This window comes from Bemisia tabaci, chromosome 9, assembly GCF_918797505.1.
Source record: "Bemisia tabaci chromosome 9, PGI_BMITA_v3".
In the NCBI taxonomy this organism is placed as follows: Eukaryota; Metazoa; Arthropoda; class Insecta; order Hemiptera; family Aleyrodidae; genus Bemisia; species Bemisia tabaci.
This window is the reverse complement of record NC_092801.1, coordinates 35,492,627-35,516,323: the sequence shown is the minus strand read 5'-3', so window position 1 is coordinate 35,516,323 and position 23,697 is coordinate 35,492,627. Positions and strand designations below refer to the sequence as shown.

The following is a 23,697-nucleotide window of genomic DNA, read 5'->3' as shown; positions in this document are numbered from 1 at the left end:
TTTTACGGAGAAATTAATGGTTGAATCTGTTTAAAGATGTTCCTGAATTGTATCGGTGGCACAAAAAAAATTCAGTGAAATTTTCGGACAGCTTCGTTGAAAAATTTCTCTGTAAAAAATGAAATGGCGGTGGAAATTATGTAACATCGCATGGCGCTTGTGACGCCTTGGCCGGACGGTGACGAAGTCTTGAAATCTGCATGGTGAACGTTTCTTCAAATTTCCGTCAAAAATTAGAAGTCGTCATCGAGAGTTAGTTCATGCGATATATCCCCCAAATATAGTGGAAGTTCATTTTAAGTTTTTAAATGATTGATAATTTACACCATATATATTTTTCAAATTGCAGCACTGTCCTAATAAAATAAATGCACCATTCAATAACACGATGGAAAACTGCATCGTCCAATTTTTCTCTTCATACTGGCTTTCTTTTTTCATTTATTTATTTTACCGTTGAGTCCTATAAACCAAAATAAACTTTTAACTCCCTAGGTTGAATGAAAACTCTATGGTGAAAAATGATAGCATTGTGTCCTACAGCAATACCTAGTCGAATATTTTCGCGTGAATTTAACTTCTCTGACAACATTAATACTGGTCAAACTGACAACATTAATACAACATTAATACCACCTTTACTTACTTACTTATTTCAGCGAGAAAAAAATACTGATTTTTTCGTAATGAAGAGCACATTTCTCGAATGAAAACTCTGTGGTGAAAAATGCATGTTGCGTCCTACAGCAATAGTTTAAAATTTGCGCGTGAATTCAACTTTACTGGCAAAATTAATATTGAGCCACCTTTCGTCACTTATTTCAGTGTGAAAAAAAAAACATTGAAATTTACGGGAATGAAGAGCACATTTGTGGTACATATGTTCAAAAGCGAGTGTCGAAGAGCTCGCATCCATGTACAATTTCAGATATATTGGAGTATTTTTTGCATTTAATTTCCTCAGTTCAAAGAAGAATACGATTACTCGCGATACGAATCAATAATATAAAGGTATCAAGAAACAGAAAATGATTATATACATTTTAAAAGGAGGAAATTGCGGTGGCAGAGTATTTTTACAACTTACACTCGCACGAATATTTTCGACGCGTCAATTTAAATTTCCCGCTGGTTGGTTATTCCAAAAGTTCCGATCCCTCGGTCCGCGTTCAATGTTTCGCCGTCAACCAATGAAAACACCTTACGCACACACGCCGACAATACGTCAACAAATCGACCCAACCTGCACGAATTTCCGAGTTTTTCTTCTCAAAACACCTCTTTTTCCATCAAATCATTCTATTTTACGTGTTAATTGGGAATTCTCAGCAATGTTAATTTATACTTTAATCTATTCTTTGTTAGTTTTTTCGAATACTTATGCTCTAGACGTATTAAATTCCGACGTAGTCGTCAAAAATGTAGGCCGGTCTATTGATATCACAAGTCAGCTCGTGAAGGTAGTTTATCAATTTACCTTCGAAAATAAAGGTAAAAACAGTGAAAAATATGTTCTTTTTGCAGTGGAACCGCAGTTCAAGGACAAAGTTGCTTTTGTCGGAAGCCAGGTAAACCATTTAAACTATTAATACTCGATTCACCATCCCTTCCAACTCACCAACTCTTATCACTGTTGTAGGTGGTTATCATCTGCAATTTCCCTCTGAAGCCTTTGACATTTGTTTTTTCCACCAACTTCAATCAAATTCTCTTCGAAAGCCGTCCCCGACTGTGAGGAACTCAAGATTGCCATTACTCTCTCATCACATGATGCTTAAAGGCTTTCGTATGGATGAACAGCTTTAGTGATAACATCTTTTTTTGGCAGCAAAAAATCAGTATGAAGTACTAGTTCTTTCTATCTGCAATAAAACTGTAGAGGTTCAGGAAACGAAGCCAGCTAATGGTGCCACCTGGGTAGGGATGGAATGGTAGATAGCCCTAAGTATAGTTTTTCTAGCAAGACTCTTAGGGCGGTAAGGCGTCATTAAGCGCTGTAACAGCGACTCTTCCGTCCTCATACGCAACTGCTGTTGGCACTATATTGCAATGGTATAAGAATTTGATGGATTCAACGGTCGCCCAAGAAAGTGCCATAACACCTCACCCATGCAGCTATAATCTATTGAGTTGTTCAGGTTGTCGGCCATCTGGAATTTTAAATTTTGCTACGGCTGTCTTTTTAAGTATTCCTGAAAATGTTGCTAATGTTAGCCCTCTACTTAGCTGCTCTTCTAGAACAATGTCAAATAAAAAAATTTAATTTTATATGCACGTAATAGCAGCCTCTCCGACAGAGTAGAACATTGCTGTGATGAGTTTTAACAAATTTTTCTTCTCTTTTTTCAGATCAAGGACTTTAAATTGAAGGCAGTGGAAACTAAAATTCAAAACCATGAGGATAAGTCATTTTGGAGGATTGATTTGAAATCTCCGCTGCTACCAGATAAAACTGTATCGGTAAGTAGAAGTTTATTTATTTCACAACTTGGTACATTGTAGCAGTAAACGGCAACGGGATGAGCCCCGAAGATTCTAAAATTCATACATTCACAACAGCTCATTGTTACACTGAAAAAATTTTTTTGAAACTGAAGAAACTTGAGTGTGGTTGAAAAATTTAGGAGGCTCAAACCCAATCCAAAGTTTTCCTCTCAGCCTCATATATGGGATATTACATGAAAGTTCTTGCTCTCAACTCTTTACTGAAACCAAAAATTCCTCTGCAGCACAAACCAGTCTTGATTTGAGCCAAAAGTCTGAATTTATACCTGCGTTTTTCTAGTTTGACGTCGAGCTTATAGCAGTGAAGGCGCTTGTGCCCTACCCAGCAGAAATAACACAGCGAGAAAAGCAGCTTGTGAAGTTCAGCGGAAACGCATTTGTATACTCTCCATACAAAGTCCTGAGCCAGACCACCACCATCGCAACAGGAACCAAGAATATTGAAAGTTTCTCAAAGTTGCAGCCTTCAAAACAGGTGGACAAAGGAGTAAGCTATGGTCCCTACGAGAACACAGAACCTTTCTCTGAGGTAATTATTTTGTACATATTTTATACTATGATGTCCAATGTTTTACAGTAAGTGCAATGTCAGATCATGTACTACTAGCACAAGTCCTAGGGATGTATTCACAGTTGCTTCCATAACTTAAAAGCTACTGCACGGGATGCTAAGTTGGGCTCACTGTCGAGTGTGATCTACCGAAGCGGTATAAAAAGACCCAAAACGTTACTGATCTCTCGGCGTGACCTCAACTTAATATTCCAACGCAAGCTACCTGAGCTGGACACTCTCCTTCCTTCAGTCTTGTACTGGTACTCATTAGAGCAAAATAATTTTTTGATTCTAATTGAACCATTTTTGGAACTTCTTGGCTTCGTTTTCCCCGCAAAATGGTGTTGACTCAGCACCATTTCTCCACCTTGTCTAAAGCTGCCTTAACTAGGTATCATATTTTTACTAACTCAATTAGGCAATGCTGAAATTGATAAAAATATGTCTCATGTTCCGTGACAAATCTTTCAGCCTCTTATTTTAATATCATCTCTAAAAAAGGATTTTGGTGTTCCAAAAGTTGAAATTTTGATTTTTGTAGGTAACCACAGTAGTCAAATTGGTCCTGTAAACATTTTGGTGTAAGGAGCACAAAAGTTATTCATCCAAAATAATGCTGGGTATCAATAGAAGAAATCCAAAGAAGCTCCTGATTCAGAAATATTGGTCTGTAGTGTAGAAAACAGATTGATGTCATTGAAATTTTTTATACTTTCTAAGGCCCCCGGTGTTTTTAAAGAAAGTCAGGAAATCTTACGTCACTTCATAGATTTTATTTTTGGCTGTTATAAATTGGTAAAAATGTCCAAAAAATCGCTAAGCTCCGAACAATTTAAGAATTGAATTACGGATTATTTCTTTTTTCAGGCTGGCATTACCGTTCACTATGAAAACAATTCTCCCTTCCTCATCATAACACGACTGGAAAGGACGCTTGAAATATCCCATTGGGGTAATATTGCTGTTGAAGAAGATATTGATGTATACCATCATGGCGCCCAACTGAAGGGACCATTCTCCCGCTATGAATATCAAAGAGAAGCGAACAGTGGTGTTGCTAGTGTGAAATCATTCAAGGTCAGTAAATAACCATGTTTTTTCGTAGATTTTGTTCAAAATTTTTGAAGCATTCTTTGTGTGAAACTTAGGTATCCAGGGATGCAAAAAGTTCTTAGCCCTCCCGAAAATTTGGTATAGTTGCGCCTCTTCATAAAACAACGCGCTTAATAGCTTCCTCCCTCAAAAGTAGCACGCTTGAAAGGCATCTAGCTCAAATCGCAATGCGCTTCCCTCTTTTTTCCCCATAAACAAGGGGGAAAAAAATGTCTTCCCCAATTTTTACAAATTTTTACAACCTTCCCCAATTCTCTTGTGAGAGGCCACGCAATCATGATCGCGTGATCGCACACCTGCTGGTATCTAGACCCCAACTTTAAAGTCTACTGCAAGTACCTGCACAAAGTAAGCACTATAAAAATGCAATTTTGAAACGTAAGTTAAACATTCAAAGCATGTTTTTAGAGGCCATTATTTTGTATTAGCTTACGTCTCTGCATTCAACCTCTTCTTTTTTGCCCTTGAAGTTTTTTACCTTGATTTTCATTTTTCAGGTCCTTCAAGAAAGTCCTGCTTTCTCAAAGAAGTGTAAGAAGTACAAAAAATTGTTTCTAATTATCATCTCTTATTTTTCAGACCGTTTTACCGGCATCAGCGATTTCCACCTACTACCGTGATGAAATAGGAAACATTTCAACTTCTCACCTCCGCGTCAACTCTGATTCTGTAGAATTGGAGCTACGACCAAGGTTCCCATTATTTGGCGGCTGGAAAACTCACTACATTCTTGGTTATAATGTGCCCTCTTATGAATATCTGTTCAACTCAGGTAATTATCTATAATTTTGGCAATTACCTATAATGCTGAAACATTTTAAAAAAACATGTTTTTAAACAGGGGAATTCTTTTTCTTACATGTTTTTGTTGCAATTTTTTATATAACAGAAGTAAATCGTAAGCTGAACTCATCAAGCACTTTTATTTGAAGTAAAAAAAAAAAAATTTCTCCTGCAAATTTTCCATTCAAATTAGTTTTTTACAAAGTTGAGTAAGGAGTTCAATACTTGCATGGCTTGCTTTAGTTAATCAAGCTAAGCAATTTTGATTTATCAGTCAGAAGCTGCAAGAATAAAATTTCAAAGCTGTGAAATCAGAGACAGAAGAGAGGAAGGAATGGTTCAGAATAAGAACAGCGTAACAATCTGTAGGTAATTTTTTATAATAATTTCATATTGTTCCAACTTTTTTTACAGTTGATTTTTTCAATATTTTCAGGAAATAACTATGTTTTGAAAATGAGGCTTGTTGATCACGTCTTTGACAACATGATTGTTGAAGAGTTAGTAACGAAAATTATCCTCCCAGAAGGTGCTCACAACATTAAATTCTCTGTACCGTATCCTGTCACCAGACTACCCGACTCCAAACACTACACTTACCTCGACACAAAAGGACGGCCAGTTATCTCCGTGAAGAAGAATTTTGTAGTTGAAAATCATATTCAAGATTTTGAGGTAAGCTTCAAACTTCATTATTTCATCAGAGCAAATGATACGGAATGACCGAAGATTTCTCCGCTATTTTCAAGATCGTTAATTTTTGCCATTATTTTACCTCCATTAAAGTAACCAGTTCCTTGTTTGATTGTGTGTAAAGGCAAGGCATTTCATGAGTCCAAAGAGGCAGTCTTCAGCTCTCTTTTCTATTTTTTTAAAATTGGGGGAAAAAACTTTTTTCTGGAGTTTCACTTTTGTTTTCTTGTATTTCAGTTAACGTATGTGTTCCCAAGGATACTAATGCTTCAAGAGCCCGTTCTTCTGGTTGTTGCATTTTACCTGCTTTTCTTGTTCGTCATCATTTACATTCGCCTGGACTTCTCCATCTCTCCGGTTAGTTACATCAAATTGACAGGTTCTTCTAAGTAGTATCTATTTTTTTCTAAAACTGCACAGTATTCAGCCAAAATGTACCCATCAACAGAAACAAATCAGAAAGTTGCCAATATTTTTAAAGGCCTAAATGTTTTTGACGGTGAGCTCTCGCTTACAAATTGCAAATTGGCCTTCCCAATTTACCAACCCATTTTTCCCTCAAAATTTTCACAGCAATGACTTTTTTCTTCTGTTTACGAATTTGCATAATGTTGCAAAATTTTCCTAACTTTCTTTCTAGCATTAGCTGACATTTTCAATAAATCTGAACCTTTCCCTTTCCGTAGAGTTTCTAATTCAGTTGAATTTCATTTTGTATCTCAGGAAGAGCCCAAGAAAGATCGCACAACCTACACCGGCCTTTGCCAGAAACTTATAACTCATCAGGTGAAACGACTTGCCACTTTCAATTTGATCGACAAAGAAGTCAATTCCAACAAAAATCAGAATGCGCTTGCGGTAAGATTCAATACACATAACTTCATTTTTTTCTCTATTAGTCAATGCTAAGCTATCTTCTGGAGTGGAAAATTTCATCATTGACATGCGCTACTTCTCATAATTGGAGAGAGTTAATTTTCAAGTCTCAAAACAACTCAAAAGTTTTAATGATATTTAGTTCTTTTCATTTCAGAAAAAAACTACAGTAAAAGTCACATTACGTTAAGTTTCACTTGTCATAACAGGACCTTAGTAGGAAGTGAGGAAGTTGAATTCTTGAAAGGTTGAACGAATCTTTAGCGGATGTGATTAACTATTGAACTATTAAACAAATTTTTCTGGAATAATAATTTTGCTTTCTTCATGGATATTGTTTCTTTTGGTAATTTAAATTTTAAAAAAATAATAATTTTGCATTTCGTTTGACGAAAGATGACTCTATTACTTTCAGAGGAAAATTTTAGTTCTAGACCTCAAAAAAATCTCTCATGAAAAGGTAAGTTCAAGCTGAAACCATCTGAATGTGTGATTTACTATTCAATTTTATCAATCAAGATTTTGGCACCTTCCGACCAAAGTATAACAAGCGCTATGCGACATTTCAACATTTCTGCCGAGATTTAATTTTCTTACAGAAAAATTGCTCAATGAAGCTGTCCGAAAGTTTCATTGAATTTTCTGTGTGGTGCCGATAAAATTCAGTGAATTTTCAAACAGATTCAATCAATAGTTTCTCCGTAAAAAAATAAAATCGCGGCGGAAATTTTGAAATGTCTTACAGCGCTTGTGATACTTCGGCCAGAAGTTGACGATTTAGTGATATATGTTCTGATAGTTTTGGTCCATGAACTTTTTAACTTTCTACCACTGATGAAGTTTTTTGTGTGATTCATTTAATCCATGGAAAATTTAGTTGATAAGCAATGCATATGTATAATACAGTGCTGTCTCTCTATAACCAGAACTTACGGGTCAGGCCGATCTCCTCATTTTAGAGAGGTTCTCGATAGTCGTTATAGAGATAGTACTGTACATACAACATGTTTTCATGGCAATGGAATTTTTTCATCGTAGACATTTTTTTTTCTTTTTTACAGGCTGCATTAAAACCCATAAACCAAGAATACAAATTTGAAAGTACCATCATCAACGACCTTCTAGCTAAAGTTAAAGGTGACGCCAATGAAAAAGTTAGTAAGCTGGCCGAGGCACAAAAACTTGACAAGTAAGGAACGATCCTAATCAGTTATCATCCTTGGCAGTAATATTATATGATACCTTCTTTTGTGATTTTTTATTTGTTTCAAATCCACCTGACTGAATATTTTCTCATTTACATTAATTCATTGATAATCTTTTTTATTATTAATGCTGCTCTTGTAATTGAATCTTTTGATGGTGAGAGTCACTTAATATGCGTCTTGATTGTGATGTTCTAACTTTGCGTTTCATTTTTTGAAGAAAAACCAAACAGCACCATTGTTCCAAATTTTCAAAGAAGATTTTGCGGAGGATAAAGAACAGTCATCACAAATTTAAAGAAAAGTGCTCGTTCGTTTGTATTGAAAAAATAATCTTCAAGAGGAAAAATGCCTAATTGAGGTTAATGTTTCCCAACTTTTAATTAATTTGCGATAAGAGATAAACTCTTTCTTTTGTTAAATCAGTAAGAATAAGTTTATCCTGTAGCAAATCAATGAGAGCTGATATAACTCAACAAATACAATAAACTGTCTCAGAACTTTGTAATTGTGCAATGTCAAATTGCTGTCACTGATATTTTATTTTTATCATCCTCTTTTTCAGAGTCTTGAAAGAGCACTACACCCAAAACATTGAGAGGTACATCTCCGGTTCAATGGGCAAATCGCAGCTTTTGGAAGAGCTTAACTCGAAGAAGAAAACAGAGCTTGTAGAAAAAATTAACAGCCTCCTCTCTTGAATCTTTTCCCACCATTGAAATCCCATGGCAAAGACTCAAGTGATGTTTAAGTTTTTTATAATTGTTAAGTAATCGACTTGGTTTTTCTATTCCCGTCAGAAACATGTGAATGAGCAGAAAATAATATCCTACTTAAAGTGACTGCTGATTGATTTAAGAGCAGAAATTTTCCTATTAGTTGTTCATTTTGAGGTATATTTTATTTGGACAATGCGAGGAATTACACTATTATGCTAAGGGAAATCGCTGTATAAACTTTCAAATGTTGCCTAATTTCCAATCAGAAAATATTTACATTTGAAGAAAGTTATGAATATTTTTTCCTGAAATTTCCAGAAACTTTAGATTGAACTACAAACAAAATTCTCTGAAAATGTGAAAAAAAAACCATCCCCAAATCATCTCGGGAATTTGTAATTTGTCAAAGGAAATTTGGCAACGTCTGAAGGCTCATGCCCCGTTTTTCCTCAGCAAAGCAGCATATCAGCCTTGAATTCAATACATGTTAAAAGACACTGTCTCCCGTAAAAGAGACGACAGTGTACAGATAATACATAATTTTTTTTCCAAATAAAATATGTCTCCATGATTTTAGAAATCTCAAGATTCCATTGCTCGTCTAGGAGAGATAGTGGCAAAAGTCAGTTCCAGTATAAAACGGGAAGAAAAGAATCAAAGTTGAAATTGTGATCGCATTTAATTGTAGGATTAGTGTTTTTTCACGCAAAAAAAGTCATTAGTGTTGAGATCTGTCGCATACCTCATTTAATAACAACCACATCTGAAATGAGAAGTGTCGTAATCGTTTTGCCGTCTACAGACATGGTATTTTTGGGTCTAGTACACAATTTTTTCACTAATTTTGTAACTTTTATATTTTTTAGTATATTTTCCAAAGAGAAAATACCATCTCTCCATGTCCTATTTTCATGTTTTCTTAATTTCCTTTTATGATAGATGATATTTGGCTTATCTTATCCTCCACTCTTTTCAGTAATTTTACTTGTGTTAAGTGTGTTCTTGCGAAATGAAAGAAAACTATCAAGGCACTCATCTGTCAACAAAATGTACACATTTCTCTGAAGCTCGCCCAAAAAGAGCTCCAACAGGGTGTTTTAAGAAGTTTGAGCTCCTTGCGCTGACCTCTGATTAGGAGGAAAACTGGTTGGATTCACTAAGAATATTGACGAATAGACTTATCCTTCAGCTCTTGGGCTGTTTGTCACCAAGAATTTGAAAATCGAATGATCTTTTCATTAAAATCTCACATTGATGGCGAAATGTCTATCTTTCTTGCAACTTTTGAAAATCTCCGATTCAGTTTTACATTTTTGAAGAAAGCTTATCTTAATGTTTTCTACACATTCATTTACTTCATCCATCAATATGTAGAACAAAAAAATATACAATAGGTTATTTGAACTGTGACAGCTCTGTTCATACATTAAAAGAAAAGGAAAGGAGAGTCTCAGACTTTTTAAGCACCCTGTATTTGCACTGATTTTAAATTTTGGTTTCAAGTAAATGTAGTGATAGTAGTGATAACCTGCTCTGTTGTTGATTTCTCTTATCTTTAACGATACAGCTTGCTGGGTATTGTCAGTTATCACATGATCTCTTTGATTAACATCCTAACAGTTTTCTTTTGTGAATAAAGGATTTTTTTTTACGATAAAAATATCGTGCTTGTTCTCTCTTTGTCCTTCATAGACGAAATTTCATGCCTGTTTTTTCATCGTTTACCCTTTGAGGGAAGAAATTGTACTTTGTATTTTTCATATCTATTTTCTCAAAGGAAATTGTGTTTAAATGGTATTCTTTTATGGTTTAGCCAAAAAAAAAATTGTCTCCTGGTTGTTCATATAACTTTCTCCTCAAATTTAATTTATACCCATGTACATGATATATTTATTTAATGGAATATGTAAGAAATCAGATAGTCTCATAATAGAGAATTTTGTTGAGGAAAATATCCAAAAAGGAGCTTTTTCTAGGGTTGTTAGTCTTCGGACGACAGTGAAGTTCCAGCGTGTCTTCAATTGTTATAATCTTAACTGAGTAAAAATTGTTAGAACAAGTTTGAGAGGTAAACTGCATTTTCAGATAAAATATCCAATTGAGAGCCAAAACCATCTTTCAGATAGGTTAAGTGAGTTAACAATAATTTTTATTTCAGGTACAACATAACTGATCAATTAGAAGAAATAAATGTATCGAAATCAGAGGAATAAAAGTAAATTAAACGATTAAATTTTGAAGTTAAAATTTTTACATTAGTCAAAAAAATGAACCCAGAGAAAATTCACCGATGTTTAGTTACATCTCATCCAGCGACAAGTTGTAGAAATTGATGGAAGATTATACAATTAAAAGTTTTCATGGTAAAAATTAATTTTGCCCTTAAATTTTTGTCATTTTGAAAACAAAATAAGTGCTATATGCTTGACTGAGACGATAATTGCTCTTAAGTACAAGCTGGAAGTAGTAATTTTTCATTGCAAAATGAAGTTTGATGGACCGATCTAGTGGCTAGGTCATCGCACACGAAGACACATAACCTTGTTATATTCACACCATGGCGATAAAATTCTTTTCATAGTTTCTGGTGATCAAAATTCTCATCTTTGATAAGTCATTAATAGATTTTTGACTTGTTAATGACAAATTTTAATTAATCAACACGATTAATTAACATATAATTTAGACATGAGGTTATGTTCCATTATTTTGGCTCAAATCATTGGCAAGAATGACGTATCCACTAAATCAGTCCATTTTCAGCATTTAAGAAATCATGTCGCACGTCATCATCCATCGGTTTAAAAGTCTAGATTATAAATAAAACACCCTCACTTTTCAAAATTCCATGTAATTTTGATTTGAAATTTTATTGGCTCGAGAGCTAATAGACTTACAAAAATAAATTAGGATTACTGTACAGATATTTACAAGGATTCAAAAATCTTAATGATACAAACAATAAACACGGACAAGATTACGGCTGGGTTTAAAAAAATCATTAATATTTACAATTTGTTTTCCCTGGCCGGTCACTCGAGTTAAATATAATACATAACATTATGAAGATAAGATCACCTTTTTCTCAAGGCTACAATTGCTTTCCAGAACACAATCCCATACGGTAACATATACTGACAAGTCAAAAGTTCTCAGCAGTTCACGAATGCACATAATTTATTTTTCACATCTACATTCTTCTTTTTTTAAAAAAAAAAAAAAAAAAAAAGATTTACATTGTTTTTGGCGATCACCCTTTAGACAAGGTAAGAATTAAGGCACTATGCAACATATTATCTCCTCCAAATCTTACGCAGAAAACAATTTATACACCAGGAAACATTGAGAGCAACTCCTGAGCAAGATAAGTATTTAAAATCAACATTGGTTAAATGGCAAAAATACATAGGATGTCATTTGTATAGTTGAACTTCCATTTGATGCATGCAAAAAATATTTTTTGATAACGCATTCAGGATTTTATTTCCGCACTTCCTGTTGTGTGAATTATTTTCTTCATAAGATTTTGAGGGGAAAACATATACCATTTCCTTCTAGTTTAAACCTTGTCTAGAGGTCTATTCTTCATAATTTTGAGGAATTTTGAAAAATATCAAGCAATTTCACTAGTTGATTTTTTTCTGCAAAAAGCCATTAGCGGTGAAAATTTGTGCGTAAGTTGAGAACTTTGCAAATGCTGATATGTGTTTCAGGATTTGAAGCATCAATTCTGTCTTCCTGGAGACTCAATGCCACTGGAACTCTAAGCACTTAATTTGACAAAACTCAAATTCTAACGCTTTCAGGAGGAAGAAAACTCATGAATTGGAAGGGATTAATTTCCTTCCTTGATAGTGTAAAAAATCATTCTACGCTAGGGATTAATTCCCTTCTTTGATAGTGTAAAAAATCATTCTACGCTAAAAATTTTGGAAAATAAACGCCCATATAATGAATTCTTTAGATTGAAATTTGTTTTCCGGTCAGAAAAGGTTTCTATCTTTACAATAAAACTTAAAAGTCTATCTAACGAATTTCGATTTAGCAAAGGGTACTATCAATTTACAGACTGTTGTTTCCATGTTAAACATCGTTGACACAAAATTTTTTTTTTAGAGATTCCAGGAAATTCCTAAACATGTGCAATGCACTGTGGAAAAAACGCATTGCCAATCCCGATTTGTTTATCAACAGGGTGTCTAGTTTTTTTTCCTTTTGGGAAAACCTGATTTTTGACTGCTAACTCTGATTTCATAATTTTTCCAAATCCTGATTTTTGGCAGAGAAAAATTAGGCAAATGTAACTTCGCAAAAATAGCTCTATAAAAAAAATCCGATCGGACAGCCGACTTTACTCAAATCCTGATTTTACGGCCGATTTTTCCTCAAATCCTGATAGAATCAGGAAAATCCTGATGCTACACACCCTGATCGAGGTGCAGTTGCAGAGGCAGCGTTGAAATTCAAGGTGATTTTTTGATAACATTGTACAGTTTTCTTCTCTTTCTTTTTAAAATGATTGCAAAATTTATTCTCAATGAGCATTCTAGGCAAGAATAAATCATAAATGGTGATAGCAGTTTAAAAAAATTAACGAGATGGAGATGATTCAAAAGAAACTTTAACATCAGTATCACAGGTGAAAATGGGCTTTAAGTATCAAAGGTAGATTTTAAAAGTACTATTTTTCTTTCCTTTTTCCGTAGAATATAAAGATACAGGCAAAAATCAAGTTTTTTCCAAAAATCGAGAAACATTTGCCAGAGGGTGAGAAGCAGAGAAAAAGGTCTGATGTCTCAAAAGTACAATATCAACTTTTAGGGACAAAAGTGTAGCAACAAAAATCATTTCTTCTGTACTTTGGTCTTCATTTTTGGGTACTTAGATTTTCAAATTTGACAACAGATTGAATACCTCTGGGACAGGTGGCCATTTTCTGTGGATCTAATTATATTAATCCTCAGTTAAACTAGAAATACTACTTGAATCAAAATCAGTTTGATATAGATTAAAAGAATGCAATGATCTGTCTTCAGTTCTATGGTTCTTTTTCATAACTCTTAATGAAAATATTCTTTGAATGCCCGACACGGATCAAACTTGCCTTTAATTTTAGGATTTCTTAAGATTCAACTAATTTTACTTTAGGGGAATTCGACTGCATTTTATGAGAAAAACAGATCGAAAGTTAATAGCAGCAATACAGAATCAAAATTCCAAAACTTCCGCATTGAAAAGATTTCAGAAGAGGCGGTTGGTGCTTCCTTGAACATTTGTCACTCTGTCTTGAAACACAATATAAAAATGATAGGTACTTGCGTAGTTGATGCAGTTCAGCAGGCATGGTCCCAGCAGAAGAGACAGGAATTGCCGGCAATAGATGTTGGCCATTTAGAGGCGAGATGAAAAATCTGCAAACAAGAAAATCACAATTTCAGGGTGTTCAGTTTTTTTGCATTTAGGGAAATCCTGATGAAATCCTGTTTTTTTCCTGATTTTTGACTGCTAAATCCTGATTTCATAATTTCCAAATCCTGATTTTTTCCAGAGAGAAATTGAAATTTCTGCATGAGCATATGTGAAAGCATAAAAAAATCCGATCAGACAGCCGACTTATCTCAAATCCTGATTTCACGACTGATTTTCCCTCAAATCCTGATGAAGTCGGGATTAAATCCTGATTGATCTCAAATCCTGATAGAATTGGGAAAATCCTGATGCTAGACACCCTAAATTATATTAAATGGCGGTTTGGTAATGTCACGAACAAGACAGAACTTTCATTCTTTCAAATTACAATGAATGAATAAACAATCATTTATGTGGCAAGATCTCTTAAAATATTTAATTTCCAACAGATGACACATGTGCATGGAGCTATCATTACATACCAGCTGCTATAACAACAGAGAAAACGGAACGCTGATTAGTGGCATCAACCTTTTTCGTCTGCTTCTACAGTTAGGTTACTTGAGCTAATTTGATCGTTTAGGTTGGAATTCCGCTGCAACCGTTTTGGGTCTCCATAAATAACGCAGACTACGTTCGGCGATGAGCTGCGGTCCCTTGTAGCTCCGCCACTATCTTGATCTTCTAAAAATCTGTCCATGTAATCCCTAAAAGACAAAAAAAAATATACATAAGATTTGGTTTAACATACATAGGATACCTATCCTGGAAGTCTATAATTGTTTCATGTACGAGCAAAGTAAATGGACCTGTCTTAACAGAAATGCACCAAGTTGCATTAAATTTGAACTGAAAAGGTTTCAAGTTTTGTTCCTCTGTAAGGTGCAATATCAAGGACTAAATTCAACAACTATTTTCACGATCAAAATATTTTTTCTTGAAAAGGAATTGGACTCCATTTTGCAATGGGGAAGTTCAAATTCTGGCTCAATTTAGAAACAACATATGTACCATTAATTTCCCAATACACATACGTGTTTCTAAAAATAAGCCAGACTTCGTAATTTCTGATTGCAAAATGAAGTACTATTAAAAAACCTGGTTCCAACTGTTTTTTTTTTCCAGAGTGGAACTTGGTGAAATTATGTTAAAGTTCTGTATGAATTAAAGCTGGCAAAATGCAGGTTAAACACGCTTGAAGGTCATTTCATTGTTTATTCAATACGACTTCGGTTTGTTTATTTGGTTAAAAATTTGCCGATTTACATACATTTTTTGGCGATGAGTTCCAGGGATGCCCGAGAAACTTTTAAGAGTAAGAGATTTGAAACTTTAAGAATTAGATTACATTTTGGAATAAGGAATTACTATTTCTGACTCACGGTGGAAACAATGAACATACCATTAGTTGCCTGGTTTAAGTATAAAGCAAGAAAAATACTTACGTAACTCCTGGATGTAACGCATACTTTTTCTTTTCTAATCTAGCTTTGTTGGCGAAAATGTCATGCCTCTCAGTTTTTTTCCATAGGTAATAAAACTGGACTAATTCACCGACAGATCTTGTTCTCACCTGGTAGTAGGAATAAAGAAAAAACAATGATTACTTTACAGGGTATTAAAAGTGGATTTACAGTTACAAGACTAATGGACTGTTTTTTTTAGATAAAGACTGGAGGAATTTGCAAACATTGACTTCCTTCCAACAAACCCAACATCTTTTTATCATTCTTAATGATTTTTAGTTTACATGAACAGGGTTCCAATTTTACGAACCATGTGCAAGCATCTTTCTTATTTTAGATAGCAAATTCTTTCTTGAATGGAAAGTCTTTCTAAACGATCCATTCAATATTAAATGCTTTGATATTTTTAAAAACAGCGAGTATTTATTGCTGAAAAGTGGTAAACAGAAAAATTCAAGAACGTTTTGAGCATCTTCAAAAAGATCAAACTTTTTCAAGGCCTTGAAAAAAAATAGTAAAAATCATTTGTTAACCACCTATCAAGACTAAATGGACCATGAACACTGCCGATGCAATATGACACCCTTTATTGGCTTAAAAATGAACTAAATTGATCGCAACTTGTTCAGGAAATATGAGTGAGTTTACCATCGAAATCTAAAAATTTAATTTTTTTGCCTGACTCGATAATCGACAAATAGCGCTTTCCTGATAATTTTGCCTCCTGGAACTAAGTTCTTCTTTCCTGCTGATAGTCATGATTGCTAAATATATACGAGACTTACTTTATTTTGTTGAATTTGGTGGAAATCTTTGCCATATAATCTGAGACCATTTTCAAAATTTTTACACTCTTCTTCTGACCAAAGACTCATTGAGTCTGTGGGTTGAACAGCATTTAGTCTCCTTCTACGGAGGGCTTCTTCCGTGTTGTAGCCACATTGTAAAAGAAGATATAATGCCTGAAAGTAACATAATACCGAATAGAATAACGTGTAGTTTAGGCCCCGGGAAAAGGAACAGGACAGAAAAAGTTTAAAAATGTTCTTTAAATACGAACCAGCAGCTTGTAAATTAATTTTAAAACATTTTAGTATGATTGAAGTTCAAACTTAACAGCCTATAAAACGTTATGATGGTAGAACAGGAACTTCTAGGGATATTACAAAACTATTTCGAATAATCTAAACTCGCTTTTTTCCTTGTCAGTTACTTATCTGTAGTAAAAATGTAACAAACATCTATGTTTCAAGATTTTTGTTTTGATGATCGGTGAATCAATCGATAGTAATTCACTGGTTGCTATTTACTAACTCCCATGCTTTAGAGCAATCATTTCGATGGTAAATGTAAAAATAAGCAGCTCCATTGCAACATTCAAAAATCTCCAATTATGTTTAATTTTTGACAGGGAAAACTTATTTGTTTCCTTGCAATTTGGTAGAGTTTATTTAGAGCAAGGGATGGAAATTTGTGGACAATTTTAATAGAAACAGTGGGTTGGTTTTCAAAACAAAGAAAAATAACTGATGAGCGATTGCAATGTCCCAATTTGAGATCCAAATTTTTCGACATCAGCCATATTTTTTTTTTTTTTTTTTACTTTCTTATTGTTGGACCTGTAATGAGGCTTTGACCTTACTAGTAAAGTAGGTTCACCAGTGGATAAATGACTTTGTAGCAAAGAATTTATCACTAAGAACGGCTTGATCAGCTTTTCTCTTAGATTGATGGTGCCACATTCACCTGCAGTAGCTCTACCGGTCATGGTATCAGCACCACTTAATCAGTTTCAAATAAACCTTGGTTTTGATAAGTGTTGTTGATTTTTTTTCGATTTTCGAAAGAAATCGATTTTTGGCACAAAATTATTGATTCAATTAAATCAATTTTCAGCATACAATTTTGCTACTGAATGGTTGTTTTACTCACAAATCAAAATCTTCGATTTTTTATAAACAAAAATTTTACTCCTGAATGAAAAAAGGAGCCTATATTACATATATAATATAGGCCTATATTATTTTCTAAAAATAAGGGGAGCCATCGGCATTGCGTCAATTCAAGGGACAATGAGACTCAACACTCAATGAGGCGAAAATTTAAGAAAAACGATTGGCACAATACTTTCCCTGATGATCAATTTTTTTTTTTTCAGGGCGATTTTCTTGAAAATCGATTTTTTAGGCTTGATTTTCCTGCGAATCGTTATCTTCGATTTAATCGACTTTTGGGGAAACATTAACAACACTAGCTTTGATTGATACTGGTCATGCTTTTTTGGATTTACCTGCTCATCATCTTTGATGTGCGAGCCAACAGGTATCATAGCGATGCCTTGAGCACTTGAGATTAGGGGCTCTAACGCTTTTGTAAGGTATTCCTCCAGCTCTTTGTTGCTAAGCTGCTGCGGATCCCACAGCAATTTGTCCTCGTTTTCATATGGTAACGCATCATCGTATTTACACAGACCTTCAGGGACATCAGCCTGATAAGTCCTTCCGATCATAATCGTCTGCAAAAATGCAAATAATTCAGGGTTAGACGAGATCTATAGACTTCTGGTAAATTCCTTCACTGTTCTCAACCCTCTATGGCAAGAATTAATTTCGGAACTCAGATTCTGGGGGATGCTAACTTAGTTAGTAGCTTTCATAAAAATCATAGGGCACCAAATTTTTTTTAAATTTTAAATATTTGGGAATCAGTTATTCAAAAAAAAACTATGAAAGTTTGCGAAATCATTCAACAGAGAAAAGATTCAATTTTTAAAAAACCCCCAAAAACGTTGTCACGAATTTGTAACGCTGTGCCATAGAAGGTTAAGTTCCCACGTTCAAAATGTCGAAAATTCTCTCATTCTTTTTATTAACAACTCACTGAATTGCATGGAAAAAAGCAGGATTGCCACAGATTTAAGAAAATGAAATTCTCTAACATTTCTGTGCGACGTTCACATTTTTAAGGCATGAACTTGAAACGGAAAAAAATTTGAATGTATCTGTGACAGAATGACTACTAAAACAGTCTAGCAAAAAATTAGTACTTTTACAGTACTTTTCCAGTATGTTTTCAAGAAATTTTGTATTTCCTTAACATAAAAAAAAATCAGAACTTTTTCAGTACCTCCAATAGACGAAATTCGAAAAATTTAAAAAATTTGAATTCCTCACTCAAATTGCAACAAAAATGACGAGAATTCCGGACCTCCTTGCAGACTTTCTGCACTTTTCTAGTGCTTCCGGACTGCCCTTAAAAAATCAGTACTATTTCCGGACTTGTAGACACCCTGGTGATCGAACGGATGTAGTCAGCATCAGTTTAATAAAACAATTAGATTTTCCTCCTTTTCCCTGATGAAGGGGCTAAAAATGTCATGGCTAAGAAGTCAAGAGACATTCAGTTTTAAATGAAACAGCTTCAAAAATGGGATCTTCATGCAAATTAAAATGCAAGTCACAAAAATAAAAATTGCTAAATTCTCATTCACCTTCTTCCATTCTTCCTCATCTGGACTGTAATCGTAATCTTCCTCTTCTTCCTCACTTTGAGGACGCGACACTGAAAGAAAAACAAATTCATGAGAAAATAAAACACAAAACACAATCCCCAAAGATTGCGATCAGGGACTTCTACGAATCAACAAAAGCAGGCTAGATGCGAGAATGCAAATGCCATTAATGCAATGGGTGGCACCCGTTCATTTTAATTAACTTTCTTACAGTGCTGAGTGAGTTGAGCTCCCGGTAATTTTTCCGGACTTTTGATTACTCGAGATGACTGCAAAAATCGATTTTGAAGTTGCCACATTCTGGGTTCATTTAAAATGATACTTTTGGTGGTCTGTTATGACATAGGCATGCAAGTAAGGGAGTCTGCATTTACTGACTGGCTGAAGCTTACCCAAAAACATAGCGTACTTACATCATCACATTTATCGACTTGTGGTTGGTCAAATTTTAGTCAACTTTTTCTCTACTTGGAAGTGCTTTCCAAAACTTTTTAATGGAGTTTACAGTTTTCATGAAATTTTACGTTGGGAACAACTATTGGATACCCTGCAGAAATGTTATGCGACTGACCCATTGATCGAATTGGAAAATTCATCAACAGTCAGTTTTGCAATGACTGAATGTTTGGTAATGACTAAAAAAAAGTTTGGAACTGTGATGGCACAATTTTTGGCTTCACTTGAACATGGACGAATGCATTATTCAACATATCACAACACAAAGATATTAGCACATGCCTTTTTGCCATTTCCTTTTGTCTTTAAATCTGAATTTAAAAAAAAAAAAAAAAAAAAAAAAAAAAAACATTCCTACTTCATTGTTTGATTGATGTTCTATCCGTAATTCATCTGAAAGGACTACTCACGCCTTAGAGATCGCCCTGAAGCATTACTATCAGGTATATCCTCATAAAGTTTTGCCAATTCTGATGGCTTCTCTTCCTCTTCATCACTCTCTTCTTCTTGTTTTGTGGCTTCTTCAGCCGATGAAGCTTTGCTCGCCATGTCGTTTTCAGCTTCTTTTTCTTGCGGCTCTTCTTTAGTTGAAGTTACTTCGGATTTCGAGTCAGTAGATCCTTCCTCGTCTTTGTAGCCATACATTGCCAAGAGTTCTTCCAGGGGCATATCACCCTCCTAAAAATACAAATTTTTCGGTGAAAAATGAGGAAGCAGTGGCGAGTTCAATTAAAGATGATGAGCGGAGAAACTTCCTGACCGCACAAACGTTTTTAGAACAAAAATAATAGGGATAAAAAAATACACGAATTAAAAATAATGTATTTTCTTCAGAAAATAAACTAAAAATTTAGGAGAACAGCTTCTTAAAATGGGAGGACAAGAAGTCTCCTTTTTTTTCATTTTGGGAAATCATGATTTTTAACTGTTAAATTCTGATTTCATAATTTTTCCAAATCCTGATTTTTTGCGGAGAAAAATCAACGGACAAATAACAGATAATTAACGGAAAATAAGCAAATGGTCGATTTTTTTACAAATCTTGATTGACCTTAGATCCTGATAGAATTGGAAAAATCGAGAAAATTCTGATGTTGAACACCCTGGAGCACTACAAACATTATAAAATTCTAAAAAGGTCCATTCATGGGTAGACAGATTTTGATGATCATTTGTAAATTATGTCCAGCACAGTGAGAGAAGACGGATACGGGTCTGCGCGACTGATATCGGACAGAACAGGTTTGGTACTGCAAGGCACCTTGCAAAATTTGGTGGAAAGCACCTGTTTTTTGGAAACTTTTTCACGATGCCTTGATTTAGCCTCCGAGGCTATTGCAAACACAAATCTCTTTATAAAACGCCCTAAAATAAACAAAATACATTGCTTAAATACCTTCTGGAGATCAGAGAGTTCTGTTTGATGGTCCTCTTGGCTTTCTAGGGCTTCTTCTTCATCTAGCGTTCTCTCATCATCAAAGTCGTTTACCATCATCTCCACTGGAGGAGTGAATTCGACATCTTCTTTTAGTTTGATTCGTTTTGCTGGAGAGAAAATGGAACATTGTTTGAGATTGTTCAAATTAAGTTGATTTTAAAACAGCATGGAAGGGAAAAAAAATTGGTAAGGTTTTTCCATGGAAAAAATTGAAATAAATTGACGACTCGAGGCAGAATTGCATCGCTCAGATTGTGATGTTGCAAGTATCTGCTTGTATTTTATTTTTTAAAGACAGCTAACCAAAAGTTCCTACTTCAGTTATTTGTGAATTTCTTTCTCTCATACTAAAAAAGTCCAATAAAGTCGCAGAGAAATAAATTAGGCCATAAAATTATTTTGGTGTTGCCCTGATAGCCATGAAGAGGAAACACTAAAATGCAAAATTTGTTAGGGATATTGCGCAGCATTTTTTTTTTTTTTTTTTTTTGAAGGGGGGAGGGAGGCAGCAAACTGCACCTAAATAATTTTTATCAGTAATGAATTATGATTAGGTTCATTTTAAGGTGAATCCAGGGTTCGATTAGGGATAATTTAAGATAAGAGATAGCGCCACCAGTCACCACTAAGAATTTCACTTTCCTTCAACGATTACTGAAATAATATCGTTCAAATTACAAAAAGCAGATCCACAAGATATAGATTATTTTTTGCTTAATTTTTTGAGCCAAAAATATTGGCAATTAGAATTACAAGCGCAGAGAAAGTACGGCTGAGACTTTCAGCTCAGCCGCGGCGGCCGAGCGCGCAACCGAATCCCTCATGTTCTGTCTCTTTCTCTCCCATTGCCGCATTGGGAATTGCCTTCCGCCGTAGTTACGACTTTATTTTTGGGAATTTAGGGAAGATTTTTTTACTGAGTGTTCCTCAAGTATGTTGCTATATTCCCTGGATCCCCAATCTTGAATAAGTATTACGGTTTTTATTATTTTGGCAAATATATACGGCTATTCTGAGCAGCGCAACGTGGTGGCCAAATCGCGAAGTTCCAAGCCTGGATTCACCTTAAATCTTGCTCCTGGAGACTGCCTCTTGCTGACTTCTATCACAAATGACTGTTAAGAGGGAGAAAATTTCTTACTCACCGGGGATGCTTTCCGATTCCATGATTCCAAACTGAAATTAAACAGAACATCATTATTATTTATCAATTCTGATTGAAAAAAGTAAACAAACTGTGAGACTATCAGAACTTATGGCGGTATTCTATTGGCTTTAGGATGAAACTTCAAACTAAATACCGAAATATGAATCTAATAAAACTTGAAGTGAATGACCCAATTAGGTACTTCAAAAAGTGATCAACCAATGATGAGAGGAATTTGGCGGCGAGAGACAAATTCCAAACAAATGTAAGGATAAATTAAATGCGTTTAATTTCTACAAGGTGTAAGCAATATAATCATAACAGTTTTTCTAAAATTATTAGTAGATTTGAAAATTTTTAGTTCAGATTATATTTTATATGTTCATTTCAAAGCAAGTATTAAAAGTCTTAAATTTTTAGGGGCTTTGTTCCAAATTTAATAGTGTACGTAATAGAAATGAATAATGCATGTCATGAATTCGAGAACGCTTGAACATGCAAGAAAACTTCTGTCTTCTAATTTTGAGTTTTATTAGTCAGTAATATTGTAAAAAATTAGAACATAATAGTAAATAAAAAAATTTGAACTCACTTGTTTTCATGGTATTAGGAAAAAGTATCATATAGAATTCTTCCAGGATTCTTTCATTCCATTCCGAGATCAAGAGCTAACTGCAGCCTAGAAAAATAAACGTTATTACGTAAAGATAAATTCATGGTAAAAGAGCCTGTTTTAGAGTAAATTATTGCCAGAGGCAGAGGTCATAAGACTGACTTTCAATTTCAGCAGACCGGCCTTATTTGCGTTCAACATTTTTCCCACCTACAACATGAAGGAAGCAATCCCAACCTTGCTTTCATTTCAGAATTTAATCTATTCATTCGCACTAATTTTTCAATGAAATAATTCTCACTTTTAGTGAATGCAGCTTAGCTCATCAAGGCTATAACGCAAACTTTGTCTTCGGAAAGTACACACGATTACCACTAGAGAAACACTTTCCTATATTGTGCTGTTACACTATCATCATCAAGAGAACAGCACATTAAACGAGAGGTAAAGAATCTGGCGACTACAGACATGGTGTGACGGGCTTTGATTTCTGCTGTGACGTGTTTAAGTAAGTTGTTTATCTTTGATGCAAACGTCGATTCCCGCATCTCTACAATAGAGCAGGACTCTTAGCGTCCTCAACTGGCATTGCCTTGCAGGTATACCATTAAAAATTCAGAGTAAGATAAGAGCAGGGTCCATAGAAAAATGAGCAATGAAATCCAACTTCTTGATGTCAAAATCAACAAATAGTATCATGCTGAAACATTCTAAATACATACTATCTTACTTGGAACCCTGTGTACATGAACAATCAGAAGTAATGAATCATCTATCAAGAGGAATGCATGCGAAAGAAAAGAAAATCGCAGTGCTAAGAAAAATGGTAAGAATTTCTGGTGAATTCACTATCAAATTGAATTTTGTTTATTCAGGGAATCGCTGGATCGTTAGAATTGGCGGGTCGAAAACACGGGCATCTTCAAAACAACGTCGAGCTAACACAATGAAAAAACACGCAATTACACTCTTGCGCAACACTGATGTTTTAGCACCAAAGCATGAACTTACTTTTTCAATGCTGATTAAAACGAAAGAAATTAATTAGATCACCAATTATTCAAATCTGATAAATCTCAAATTTCATCGGCGTCTCCAAGATTAGAAATTTAGCACAAATATGACGCCATTTTGAAATATAAATTTCCTGAATTTATTGACAACGTTGCCATCTTTGTGGCCTCGCCGAATTGCACCAGTCACCAAATAT

At 34.6% G+C, this 23,697-nt stretch overlaps 2 protein-coding genes across 4 annotated transcripts; one reads left to right on the top strand and one right to left on the bottom strand.

Moving 5' to 3' along the window:
• The first annotated feature begins 1,203 nt into the window (after positions 1 to 1,203).
• LOC109036096 (dolichyl-diphosphooligosaccharide--protein glycosyltransferase subunit 1) lies at positions 1,204 to 10,107 on the top strand. The gene is made up of 10 exons (XM_019050041.2): positions 1,204 to 1,568; positions 2,350 to 2,460; positions 2,786 to 3,034; positions 3,926 to 4,135; positions 4,751 to 4,943; positions 5,391 to 5,629; positions 5,885 to 6,004; positions 6,371 to 6,505; positions 7,585 to 7,712; positions 8,294 to 10,107. The coding sequence occupies exons 1-10, from the start codon at positions 1,332 to 1,334 to the stop codon at positions 8,427 to 8,429; spliced, it is 1,758 nt and encodes a 585-aa protein (XP_018905586.2). The 5' UTR covers positions 1,204 to 1,331; the 3' UTR covers positions 8,430 to 10,107.
• Positions 9,758 to 23,628, bottom strand: LOC109036097 (mesoderm induction early response protein 1). 3 transcript variants are annotated; one of them, XM_019050042.2, is made up of 11 exons: positions 23,499 to 23,628; positions 22,467 to 22,553; positions 21,873 to 21,903; positions 20,686 to 20,834; positions 19,700 to 19,967; positions 18,813 to 18,883; positions 17,613 to 17,837; positions 16,108 to 16,284; positions 15,302 to 15,429; positions 14,339 to 14,563; positions 9,758 to 13,858 (listed from the first exon to the last, which is right to left on the bottom strand). In XM_019050042.2, exons 3-10 carry the CDS (start codon positions 21,892 to 21,894, stop codon positions 14,383 to 14,385), a joined length of 1,221 nt encoding a protein of 406 aa, XP_018905587.1. In that variant the 5' UTR covers positions 21,895 to 21,903; positions 22,467 to 22,553; positions 23,499 to 23,628; the 3' UTR covers positions 9,758 to 13,858; positions 14,339 to 14,382. The 3 variants fall into 3 exon arrangements, with proteins under 3 accessions (XP_018905587.1, XP_018905588.1, XP_018905589.1); XM_019050043.2 differs by lacking the exon at positions 23,499 to 23,628 and adding an exon at positions 23,218 to 23,347; XM_019050044.2 differs by lacking the exon at positions 23,499 to 23,628 and adding an exon at positions 23,210 to 23,228.
• Positions 23,629 to 23,697: the final 69 nt, after the last annotated feature.

Excerpts from the sequence above, each read along its gene's own strand:
- LOC109036096 (XM_019050041.2), top strand. The coding sequence starts at position 1,332 with ATGTTAATTTATACTTTAATCTATTCTTTGTTAGTTTTTTCGAATACT. Across the intron at positions 1,569-2,349 it reads TTGCTTTTGTCGGAAGCCAG|ATCAAGGACTTTAAATTGAA; the intron begins GTAAACCATTTA and ends CTCTTTTTTCAG. Across the intron at positions 7,713-8,293 it reads GAGGCACAAAAACTTGACAA|AGTCTTGAAAGAGCACTACA; the intron begins GTAAGGAACGAT and ends CCTCTTTTTCAG.
- LOC109036097 (XM_019050042.2), bottom strand. The coding sequence starts at position 21,894 with ATGGAATCGGAAAGCATCCCCG. Across the intron at positions 19,968-20,685 it reads AACTCTCTGATCTCCAGAAG|GAGGGTGATATGCCCCTGGA; the intron begins GTATTTAAGCAA and ends TTGTATTTTTAG. Across the intron at positions 14,564-15,301 it reads GCGTTACATCCAGGAGTTAC|GGATTACATGGACAGATTTT; the intron begins GTAAGTATTTTT and ends TTTGTCTTTTAG.